General features: G+C 51.7%; 2 protein-coding genes across 4 annotated transcripts in view; one reads left to right on the forward strand and one right to left on the reverse strand.

The window, feature by feature from the left end:
* The window catches only part of Angpt2 (angiopoietin 2), a 45,392-nt gene extending 43,440 nt beyond the window's left edge, over positions 1–1,952 (forward strand). For all 3 annotated transcript variants that reach the window (XM_042699855.1, XM_042699857.1, XM_042699856.1), the window contains one exon: positions 1,078–1,952. In XM_042699855.1, coding sequence (XP_042555789.1) covers positions 1,078–1,238 — 161 coding nt within the window. In that variant the 3' untranslated portion in view covers positions 1,239–1,952. The remainder of the gene's footprint in view (positions 1–1,077) is intronic.
* Mcph1 (microcephalin 1) overlaps positions 1–12,011 on the reverse strand; it is a 151,436-nt gene that overhangs the window by 94,505 nt on the left and 44,920 nt on the right. Inside the window, exon 12 of the mRNA XM_042699854.1 lies at positions 3,889–3,966. Coding sequence (XP_042555788.1) covers positions 3,889–3,966 — 78 coding nt within the window. The remainder of the gene's footprint in view (positions 1–3,888; positions 3,967–12,011) is intronic.

The raw sequence follows: 12,011 nt of genomic DNA on the forward strand, positions 1-12,011 counted from the left end.
GTGTGGTGAGGGACACACTCAGAAGCCACGAGGACACGGGGTGTGGAGGGACACACTCAGAAGCCACGAGGACACGGGGTGTGGTGAGGGACACACTCAGAAGCCACGAGGACACGAGGTGTGGTGAGGGACACACTCAGAAGCCACGAGGACACGGGGTGTGGAGGGACACACTCAGAAGCCACGAGGACACGGGGTGTGGTGAGGGACACACTCAGAAGCCACGAGGACACGGGGTGTGGTGAGGGACACACTCAGAAGCCACGAGGACACGGGGTGCAGTGAGGGACACACTCAGAAGCCACGAGGACACGGGGTGCAGTGAGGGACACACTCAGAAGCCACGAGGACATGAGGTGTGGTGAGGGACACACTCAGAAGCCACGAGGACACGGGGTGTGGTGAGGGACACACTCAGAAGCCACGAGGACACGGGGTGTGGTGAGGACACACTCAGAAGCCACGAGGACACGGGGTGTGGTGAGGACACACTCAGAAGCCACGAGGACACGGGGTGTGGCAGGGACACACTCAGAAGCCACGAGGACACGGGGTGTGGTGAGGGACACACTCAGAAGCCACGAGGACACGGGGTGTGGTGAGGGACACACTCAGAAGCCACGAGGACACGAGGTGTGGTGAGGGACACACTCAGAAGCCACGAGGACACGGGGTGTGGTGAGGACACACTCAGAAGCCACGAGGACACGGGGTGTGGTAAGGGACACACTCAGAAGCCACGAGGACACGGGGTGTGGTGAGGGACACACTCAGAAGCCACGAGGACACGGGGTGTGGTGAGGACACACTCAGAAGCCACGAGGACACGGGGTGTGGTAAGGGACACACTCAGAAGTCACGAGGACACGGGGTGTGGTGAGGGACACACTCAGAAGCCACGAGGACACGGGGTGTGGCGGGACATGCGCTCCTGGCGGGGCCACAGGTTTCGGCGTGAGGATGTGCGTGTGCCAGCACGGCGGGTGGGAATGTGGCCTGGGCCTGGGGGAGCCCTTCTGCGTCTGCGTCCCGTGGCCTCTGCTTGGTCCTAACTCCTTTGATGCTCTGCTCCCACAGGTTGGTGGTTCGATGCGTGTGGGCCTTCGAACTTGAATGGAATGTACTACCCACAGAGGCAGAACACGAACAAGTTCAACGGAATTAAGTGGTATTACTGGAGGGGGTCAGGCTACTCACTCAAGGCTACAACCATGATGATCCGACCGGCAGACTTCTGAGCGTCTGCACCAGGAAGACTGTTCTGCGCCCAACGCGTTGACCAGACACTGCCTGGGTGCTCCGGAGCTGCAGGCCCGAGAGAGCCCAAGCACCTCGCCACTTGGGCCTGCCTCGCTCCGTGAACCCAGGGAAACCCGAGGAAGCAGTGCCGTGGCTCTGTGGTCTCACAGAGGTGAACTCAGGGCTCGTCACCCCAACCACTGCAGCCTGTGCGTCTACACCACAACCAAGCACGTCCCGGGCGAGCTGTCGTAAATAACTGGAAAGCAGAATGCCAGTGCCACACAGGGCCCCGGAGCCGCGCTCCTCCGGGCACTGTCACTGTCTGCAGACTATGTACACAGCCCTGGGTCCTGAGCTCACCTCGCTAGCTCACCGAAAAGGAATACCACACTCTGTAAGCCATAAAACATATATGTGCATTCAGGGATTCCCAGGAAGTGGCTATCACAGTTCAATATTCTGAAAAAAGTGCATTTTTTATTCCTCCTAGGTGCTTCAAATGTTCCTTCTGAAACAGTATATTTATATTATCTGTTGACTGCTTAGTTTTAATTTAATGCTCAAAGAATACATACTGCAAAAAGTGAGAACTTCCAGGAGCTCTGAAATCACTGGGTGGGTGTTTGTATGATGATTTACTATCTGTTTGGCCTGGCTGTGAAATATGAAGGTATTTTTAGTAATTAAATATAACTTATTAGATGAAATGATGTTTAACTTTCATGATAATATTTACAGTTTTTGTAAACTGATTATGACAACTGTGCCTCATGACAAGCAAACATTTGATATTTAATGGGAAAATTATACATTTAGTTTCATGCAGAGGTCTATTTTCTCTTCTAGTAAGACATATTTTAGAAAACTATGCTAACATTTAATTTATGCTGACAAAAATCATTCTGTTTAAGCCACTTACAAGCTATAGTCTCTGGCTAGAAAGGTGGCTCAGTGGTACAGTGCTTGCCCTGCATGCATGAAGCCTGGGGTTCGATTCCTCAGCACCACATACAGAGAAAAGGCTGGAAGTGGCGCTGTGGCTCAAGTGGTAGAGGGCTAGTGAAGAGCTGAGGGACAGCGCCCAGGCCCAGAGTTCAAGCCCCACGACTGACCAAAAAGAAAAATACAAAGCTATAGTCTCAGGACTCGTCTCTAAATTTATTAAGGAGAAATATAATTCACCTTAGTAATATGCTGAAGCTCATTAGCAAATGAAATGCTTTAGAATGCAAAACAAAACCAACCATGCAGAGTCTACTCAAATGTGTGGAAAAAAATCTGGGAACACTGCTAAATGCTTGGGACTGCAAATGTAGTTCCTTCGATTTTACCTTCTTTTGCAGTTTGCATAGTGCATCTTGTACTAATGGACATCTGTGTAGGGAATCTGAGTCAGTGGAGAGGAAGTCTGGGGTCGTCTGCTGCTGGCACTTCCTGCATGTCTGTCTTCCTTGCTTCCTGCCCCATTTTCCTCTGCGGATGCGGCTTATCCCTGCCACCCCAGCCTCAGCATCAGGACCTGGTGAGCTGCTGCGCGCTCAGAGTCCGGCGGGGGACCCTCCCACCATGCTGAAGAGAGCGTGAAAACCTCGACAGGGGCGTCATGGGCCTATCAAGTTAGAAATGCACAAGATACTCAGGAGGCTCCAGAGCTCCACAGCCACAGCGCAGGTATCCAGCAAGGGGGGGAGAGGAGAATGCAGGAGAAACGGGGGGACATGCCGCTTCGAGTGCAGGCAGGGAATGCAGATTCCAGAGACTAGCTGTGCTACCATACTGCTCACTGTTCGGGGTTATCCACAATCTCTCAGCACAAGAATGGGAGGAATTGGTGTTTTCACTCTATACTTCAATTCCTTACTCAGTAGTTCAAACAAACAGTCTCCCTGGGAGGACTTCTTATTTCCTCTCTTTAAAAAAATTTACAAAGTCAAAAGGAAATCCCAACAGTCACCTTAAACATGAGAACAGAAACAAGCAGCCACCTCGTCAGCGGCAGTGAGGATAGCACAGAGCGGGCCTCCGCGGGGCCGCGCCGGGGAACTGCACAACAGGAGCCCTGCGGACCTCCCACCCTCACCTTCTACAAGAACAGACTGCCTCAGACGAGTCAACAAGCTTGAAAACAGAAGGCAGCTTCTTACAGAGTCCAGCTCCCAATCAAACCAGACTCTGCTCATTTTTGTATCCTCAATCTGAAAAATTTAGAACCTGGAACTTCTCAATAAACATCTGAAATTCTTACAAGTCAGTAACACTTAAGTGGCATTTAGGAAAAGAGAAATCAAAGTATAATAATGACCGCGCCACAATCAAGGCACAATATTTGTATCTACGAGTGAAACTTCCACTTACAACAAAAGCATCTTTTTTAGAACAAAAATTAAACTCTATTGCTACCTTCCTTTCTGAGAATCTAGTTTCTTCATGTCGTTTTCTTTATCCTGTGGGCCTTTGTAATCACATTTTCACTACTTTTCACAGAGTATCCACACATGTGCTCCTACAGATAAGTAGGTGAGCGTTCCTACATTGTGTAAATATGTGTTCTTAGTTTCAGCATGCCTGCTGTTAGTAAGTTGCGCTATGCTTCTAAGAATTTCCTGAGAACACCAAACTGCATTGATTGTCACAACAGCGACTTACAGGAGCAGCAGGGAAGTGAGTTGAAAGTTCAAAAGGTTCCTCAGAAATCCAGTGACCCAGCTCCAAAGACCACAGTACCTGCAAGAGATGCAACACACAGAACTTAATCGTGGGGTTATCAGGCCATCATCAAAACTCGCTCCGCTTACCGCAGAAACCAAACAGAGAGCAGCACAAAGCCCTCCACACGCCCGGAACACTACCCACATGCACTGCACCGGGGTGATGCGCATTAAGAAGAGCCCTCCTCAGGGCTACAAATCTGAGTGGTTATCTGTGTGAGGTCAAATATTTAAGCAGCGACCTGTTTTTAGGTATATGAGGTACTATGTACACTGTCATGCCATCTCCTTGGGAAGCAGAGATCAGGGAGGTTTTGCTCAAGGTCAGCCTGGGGAAAAGTTACCAAAAGCCTATCTCATCTAATAAGGAGATCAAGTGGGACTGTATAGACTAGCAAATGCAAGGCACTGAGTTCAAATTCCCATACTGCTAAAAATCCAACTCTCCACTTTATACAGTTACTTACACATAACCTGCCACAAATAACTCAGGATTTTGTGAATTTAAAAAATCTAGAAAGGGGGTATAGTTCAGTAGTAGAACACTGTAGTTAAGACCCTGGGTTTGACTCCTAGAATGATAAAAACACACAATGAATTCATAAATGGTTGGTTGGATGAATGGATGGGTGGATGACAAAGAACAAGTAAGTAAATAAATAGCTGTGAATAGCCAGGGCACAGGCCCAAATTCAAAGGCAATCTTTCTTCACTTGTGACTTTGTTTCCAGTACTGGCAAACAGTTGGAAAGAATTCTGTCTTCTGAAAACCCAAGAGTCTGGGTGAAGAAAATGTTTCACAAGTCACTTGTTCTACATCTCCTCCATCATCATCATCATCATCATCATTTTATTTTAATTACTTGACTGTACACTACTAGATGATCAAAACGATGTTTTCGTTTTTTGTTAAAAAATGTTTGCAACTTGGAAGTCATGTCTATTTCATACCCAAGCTTCCTACACAAAATCTGTATTTCTATCCACCAGAACTTCATGGCCAAGATAATCAAACTGAACTGCATGCCTATGTTTAATTTTAATCTGCATTTTTATTTCTTACACTCAGAGAGCTTATCCCTTTTTTTGAGTTTGCTATGCAACGCTTAAGCTCTTCACGCTGGATGACCAGGAATGGGTCTGTGGCTCCTTTTTTTTTTTTTTTGGTAGTTTCCAGTGCATAGTACCATCTATGGGAGATTAATCTTAAGAACTTCCTTCTGTATAAATTAAAGCTAATACTTAACATGCAAGAACAATATTTCTTTTCCTAGGGAAATGCAGGCACAGGGATTCAGAAGTGGAATGCAACTCTTAGTACCAATGTGGCTCTTACTACAAACAGATGCACTTATTTATTCAACAGCTACATTATCCATTATCCACTCATCTGTGGGGACTTCAGTGAGAGCCCGAGACCAATAAACACTAAACCCAAGCGAGGTACTGGAACCTCTATAGGAAGTTCTCTCTCCCGCAGTGTGCTGGGAGCCTTCGGAAGCAGCAAACACCCCACCTGGAAGAAGGAAGAGAAGGTCCCCAGAGGACCATCAATGCGCACAAAGTCCACTGTCCATGAGAAGAACACGGAAGGGAGACAGAAGTGATGTTGGCTTGGTTAGGCAAGTGCTGAGGCCGACTGGCTGGTCAGACAGCAAGGTGTCGCGAAACACCATTGCTATTCCAATGTGCTGGGCAGTACGGGTGTGGGACACTGCCGGTCAGACTGGGGAAGCCGCACCCAGGGCGCAGGGCCCAGACAACAGGCAGAGCTGCACTCCCAGCTTAGTGTGGGGGCATTTTGTCAATTAAGTCCCTTTCGGTTTTCTTCTCTCTCTCTCCCTCTCCCACTCCCCTCCTTCTCCCTCTCCCCCTGCCCCTTCCCCAGGCCCCACTACTGAGAGAAGGGGCGAGGGAGAGGATGGGAGAGAAGGAGGCTCAGCTTATCAAGATTAGTTCAAGGAAAGAAAGTATTAGAAAACTGGCCATCTACACCCCAATCGCCGGTGCTGTCTGGTCTTCATGGGTAGTGAAGTGCTTACCTTACCTTTTTATCAGACAATGTTTGTAATCACAGCTGTACCATCTATGAGTCCCTGTGATTAGCCCAGGATACAAAATGGGATGGCTTAGAATGGGGCTCACTTCAGACACGAAGCAATGGAAGACAGAATGTTGGGAATCACGAGGTGCCAATGAGCAAAGCCAGGGAACCACTCCTACAATGCGGTGGTGCTGAAACTGAAGGACAAGCCACACGGAAATGCCAGTGGGATTCCAACAACCTGCGGATAAAATCCACGTTCTCCGAGTTTGTCCTTTTCTAAATGTTAACAAAATAGAACCTAAGGCAGTTACAGTAAAATTATGGTACAGAGATTGGTCAATTTAATTTCTTTAGTCATCCCATGAATTAATGTCATATGGAGATAAAAATAAGGCAGGGCATGGCACTGTGCCAATGCGGCGATCACTCACTGAGGGGACGGCCTTTACTGGGCCGCGTTACTTAAGCATCCACGACAACAACCTTCCACATCTTCCATGTAGCAAGTTGAGTGCCACAAATGGGGTTTTTAACTTTTGGAGGCTACTTCTCCCTGGAACTCACCTCTCCTGAGCCCTGCAGGCCTCTGCTTTCAGATCTGGTCCCCAGGTCCCCGCAGACCAGACCTCAAGTGGGAATTAGAGACAGAGCTGTGCCTGACTTCCCGACCAGCAACTCCATGGAAGTCTCATAATGCGGGTGATGCAGGGCTGGCTTTGGGGGTGGGAGGGTGCCCGGACTGGCTGCATAGTTTGAAGTGGAATCCAGCATAGGTCTAGAGAAGGATCGGCCACCAGCCTCAGGCCCCTGGACTCTCCATGAATTAGTCCAACCACAGAAAGCAGGCTTTTTAGGATGCTATAAGGGGAAGTTTGAACCCCTGTGGCTGGGAGGCTGGGGTACGTTAGAACCCTACATGGCCACAAAACCAAAAATCCACATTTAAAACTAGTACCAATTCTAAAACAGAACTAGACAAGACAACAACCAAAGGCTGAGTTCATCCCTACCAGAACTCTGTGCAGTTCTCCCTCAGCAAGCTGAATCTAGCGTCTGCTGAATGGCCTGCCATTCTCACCCATGGCCAGTGCGAACAAGTGCCTTAAATTTTTTCCATGTCATTTCATTCTTTTCTTCCTTGTCTTTTTATTTATAGACCCTTTTCTTTTCTTTTTGGTGCTGGGGAAGGGGCCCAGGTCTTCCCACATACCAGGCAAGAACTCTGCCACTCAACCACACCCTCCCTATCTGACTTTTTTAAATTAACAAATAAAAATCGTGTATTTGGTGCATAACATAAAAGGGGGAGGTCTTCTAGGGCAGAACTACACGATTTTTTGCATACAACACATTTCATGCTGTTCCAACACTCACTAGCCAACCGCAAATCAAACCTGACAGAAGCCTCGGCTACAGGCTTAACCCACAGGAGCCTGCCCACCCCTGAGCAATCAGAAATCTACCCTTAACCCAGCAGGGGCCCATGCAGCCGCTTGAACCACCACAAAGGGATAGGTGGGAAGAAGGTGGTGAGGGAGGGGTGAGGAGCAGGAGGGGAGAGGCAGGGTGAGAGGAAGGGAGAGGAGCAGAGGTGAGGGAGGGGGGAGGAGCAGGGGTGAGGGAGGGGGAGGAGCAGGGGTGAGGGAGGGGGGAGGAGCAGGGGTGAGGGAGGGGGGAGGAGCAGGAGGGGAGAGGCAGGGTGAGAGGAAGGGAGAGGAGCAGAGGTGAGGGAGGGGGGAGGAGCAGGGGTGAGGGAGGGGGGAGGAGCAGGGGGGGAGAGGCAGGGTGAGAGGAAGGGAGAGGAGCAGAGGTGAGGGAGGGGGGAGGAGCAGGGGTGAGGGAGGGGGAGGAGCAGGGGTGAGGGAGGGGGGAGGAGCAGGGGGGGAGAGGCAGGGTGAGAGGAAGGGAGAGGAGCAGAGGTGAGGGAGGGGGGAGGAGCAGGGGTGAGGGAGGGGGAGGAGCAGAGGTGAGGGAGGGAGAGGAGCAGAGGTGAGGGAGGGAGAGGAGCAGAGGTGAGGGAGGGGGGAGGAGCAGGGGGGGAGAGGCAGGGTGAGAGGAAGGGAGAGGAGCAGAGGTGAGGGAGGGGGGAGGAGCAGAGGTGTGGGGGTGAGTAGCAGGGGAGGAGCAGAGGGGAGGGAAGGGGGGGAGCAGGGATGATGGAGGGATGAGGTGCAGGGGTGAGGGAGGAGTGAGGAAGGGGGAGGGAGGGGTGAGGGAGGGTGAGGGAGGGGTGAGGAACGGGGTGAGGGGAGGAAGGAAAGAAAAGCAGGGGTGAGGGAGAGGGAGTTGTGGAGGGAGGGAGGGGGAAAAGCAGGGGGGAAGGAGGGGGAGAAAGGGGTGAGGAGCAGGGATGAGGGGAGGGATGAGGAGCAGGGGTGAGGGAGGAGTGAGGAAGGGGGAGGGAGGGGTGAGGGAGGGTGAGGGAGGGGTGAGGAGCAGGGGTGAGGGGAAGGGTGAGGAGCAGGGGTGAGGGAGGGGTGAGGAGCAGGGGTGAGGGAGGGGTGAGGAGCAGGGGTGAGGGGTGGGGTGAGGAGCAGGGGTGAGGGGAAGGGTGAGGAGCAGGGGTGAGGGAGGGGTGAGGGAGGGTGAGGGAGGGGTGAGGAGCAGGGGTGAGGGAGGGGTGAGGGAGGGGTGAGGGAGGGTGAGGGAGGGGTGAGGAGCAGGGGTGAGGAGTAGGGGTGAGGGAGGAGTGAGGAAGGGGGAGGGAGGGGTGAGGAAGGGGGAGGGAGGGGTGAGGAGCAGGGGTGAGGGAGGGGGAGGAGCAGGGGTGAGGGGTGGGGTGAGGAGCAGGGGTGAGGGGAAGGGTGAGGAGCAGGGGTGAGGGAGGGGTGAGGAGCAGGGGTGAGGGGAAGGGTGAGGAGCAGGGGTGAGGGAGGGGGAGGAGCAGGGGTGAGGGGAAGGGTGAGGAGCAGGGGTGAGGGGAAGGGTGAGGAGCAGGGGTGAGGGAGGGGTGAGGAGCAGGGGTGAGGGAGGGGTGAGGAGCAGGGGTGAGGGGAAGGGTGAGGAGCAGGGGTGAGGGGAAGGGTGAGGAGCAGGGGTGAGGGAGGGGTGAGGAGCAGGGGTGAGGGGAAGGGTGAGGAGCAGGGGTGAGGGAGGGGTGAGGAGCAGGGGTGAGGGGAAGGGTGAGGAGCAGGGGTGAGGGAGGGGGAGGAGCAGGGGTGAGGGGAAGGGTGAGGAGCAGGGGTGAGGGGAAGGGTGAGGAGCAGGGGTGAGGGAGGGGTGAGGAGCAGGGGTGAGGGAGGGGTGAGGAGCAGGGGTGAGGGGAAGGGTGAGGAGCAGGGGTGAGGGGAGGGGGAGGAGCAGGGGTGAGGGGTGGGGTGAGGAGCAGGGGTGAGGGGAGGGGTGAGGAGCAGGGGTGAGGGGAGGGGAAGGGAGAAGCAGGGGTAGAGGCGGGTTGAAGAGCAGAGGTGTGGGGGTGAGTAGCAGGGGAGGAGCGGAGGGAAGGGTGAGGAGCAGGGATGAGGGGAGGGATGAGGAGCAGCGGTGAGGGAGGGGGGAAGGGGTGAGAAGTAGGGGTGAGGGGAGGGGTAAGGGGAAGGGTGAGGAGCAGGGGTGAGGGGAGGAGGGAGGGGGAAGGAAGGGCAAGGAGCAGGGGGAGGGAGGGGGCGGAGCAGGGGGGAGGGGTGGTCACTTTTACCACCATCCTCCCTCCCTATAACTCTCCCTGGCCCCAGCTGTGGTAAACCATCTGATTGTCTGTTCACCATTTGGACACTACTTCTTTGAAATCGCTTTTTCATGAGACTTTACCCGCACCTTGCCTGGGTTGTGGGTCTGCACTCACTCCAGTTCCCCGCAGAGCGGGAGGGGGTCAGGCCCATGACGGGACAGACACGCATGCCCCTCAAATGCTCCCTGCCGCTGCTCATAGCCATCTGTCTGTCCTGACAGTTTTGTTCGGGCTTGGACGATACCTGGCAGGAAACGTCTCCAGCCCTATTGGGGCAGGAGTAATGACACCTGTGGCTCCTCCCCACTGCACCGTGAAACGCTGGTTACACACAGGGAACCCAAGCAGCTAGGAGGAGCCGATCTTCCGCCCCACAGCTCTGAGGAAGGCCCTGGAACAGGAATGCGTAACACACCGTCACCTACCACAAGGAATCAAATAATTAAGTGATCATAGAATAGCAATTTCTAGGTTACACTGAATACAAGGAGAAAAAAAAGATACAAGTGGTATAATTTCTAATCACAAGTAAGTGGGTTCTTATTTTTGAGCATGCTGGGAGCCAAAAACAGAGGAGGTCCAGTCTTCCAGAGAAACCAGCTTGAACTGGCCAAGCTCCAGGCAATAATCTTTGTTCCAAAATAAGCCATTCCTCTGTATTGCCAATGCATTTCACAAAGTCAAGAAAGGCTTCCTACAGTTCCATAAAGCTCTTAAAAAATACAAATCTAAAGCTTGGCGCCAGCGGCTCACGCCTGTTATCCTAGCTACTCAGGAGGCTGAGATCTGGGGATTGTGGTTCAAAGTCAGCCCAGGCAGGAAAGTCTGTGAGACTCTCATCTCCAATGAACCACCAGAAAACCAGAAGTGGTACTGTGCCTCAAGTGGTAGAGTGCTGGCCTTGAGCGGAAGAGCTGAGGGACAGTGCCCAGGTCCAGAGTTCAAGACCCACGACCAACAAAAAGAAAAAAAAACAAGATACAAATCTATTTAGTAGCTGTACTACCTTCCTCAGTAAAGCAACGTTACACTGAATTTTAGAAATGGAAGAATTTCCACAAATGATTATTGTGTTGACCAATGAGGAGCACCTGTAAACCACCCGATGAATAACTCCATGTCTTCGAACCTTCGGTACAGGAAGTCCTCTACCTACCCTCAGACACCGTTACTTGGTCCTCAGCTCCCTATACAGCCAATGCTGGTCCGCTGGTCACTCCCTGAGCCCTCAGCACACGAACCTGCTCTGGGCCAGAGCTCTGGACTCGGCCCTTGCGCTGCCCTATACAACCACAGTTTACAAAGCACCGTTCTGCCATTCTCAAAGGCCTGTCAAGAAGGGAGAATTCTAACACTTTGTGATGGACAAGAACCAGAAAACACGAAAAAAAAAATAAATACAAGAGTTAAGGACTCGAGTCTGTTTAATATTTGCTGATAGACGCGTATCAGATGATGAAAGACGTTGCATATTAAGATGTCATGAGTCATCTCCCATAAAGTCATTTCCACTCTACACAGATATTTGCAGGGTAGTAACTTGGCTTGTTATTTTACCCAGTCCTTTCCAGCTTCCCAGAACGAAAGGAGGCTGTTCTCAGATTCTGAGACGAAAGCTGCTCAGTCACATTTCGATACTGCTAAGCAACGACCAGAATGACCCAGCATTTCACCACTGAAGTTACATGTGAACGCCAAACAGCTTTATAAATAACCGAAGCACGTACTTTTCTTATCAAAATGAAAACAAAGAAGTATAACAAATTCCAATGTAGCTTGAATAAAAAGCAGAAGCATCACTTGTATGAAACCAAAGCAGCAATTATCACCAAGCGGGACAACAAGCAAGTACCACGGTTGCTGTTCATTCTTTCTGTGCCTTTGGATGACAAGTTTGCTTTGTTCTCTTTTTGTTTTAATGTCTACTGTACCGCGGCACAGTTCACAATAGGCAAATGGTAGAACAACAAATGAATGGATTCAGAAGAGGTCACTTTTCACAGCGGAAAACACTAGTTCCCAGGAGGGACCTGTCCACAGGCCGGTGGTGTTCACCTTCGACGCTCTCTGACACTTGAGAGTGTGGACGGTGAGTGACACAGCCAAAGTCACTGACAGGTATCTAATGATAAATAGCTGAGCACAGTATCTCCAAAGACCCAGACCAGCCAAATCACTGGTGACCCTTCTGATGACTGCCTCTGGTTGAGACATTCTGCACGATTAGAGCAGAGAGTTGGTTGAAACAGCAGTGAAAATTCTGCAGTCAGGAAGTGACAAAACCTAGGTAAAGATGCACCTCCGGAAAGAGCTGAGGTGTTTTCTAGAAGTGAGCTCGGCATGT

This window comes from Dipodomys spectabilis, unplaced genomic scaffold (genome assembly GCF_019054845.1).
Source record: "Dipodomys spectabilis isolate Male_0828 unplaced genomic scaffold, ASM1905484v1 ptg000263l, whole genome shotgun sequence".
NCBI lineage: Eukaryota > Metazoa > Chordata > Mammalia > Rodentia > Heteromyidae > Dipodomys > Dipodomys spectabilis.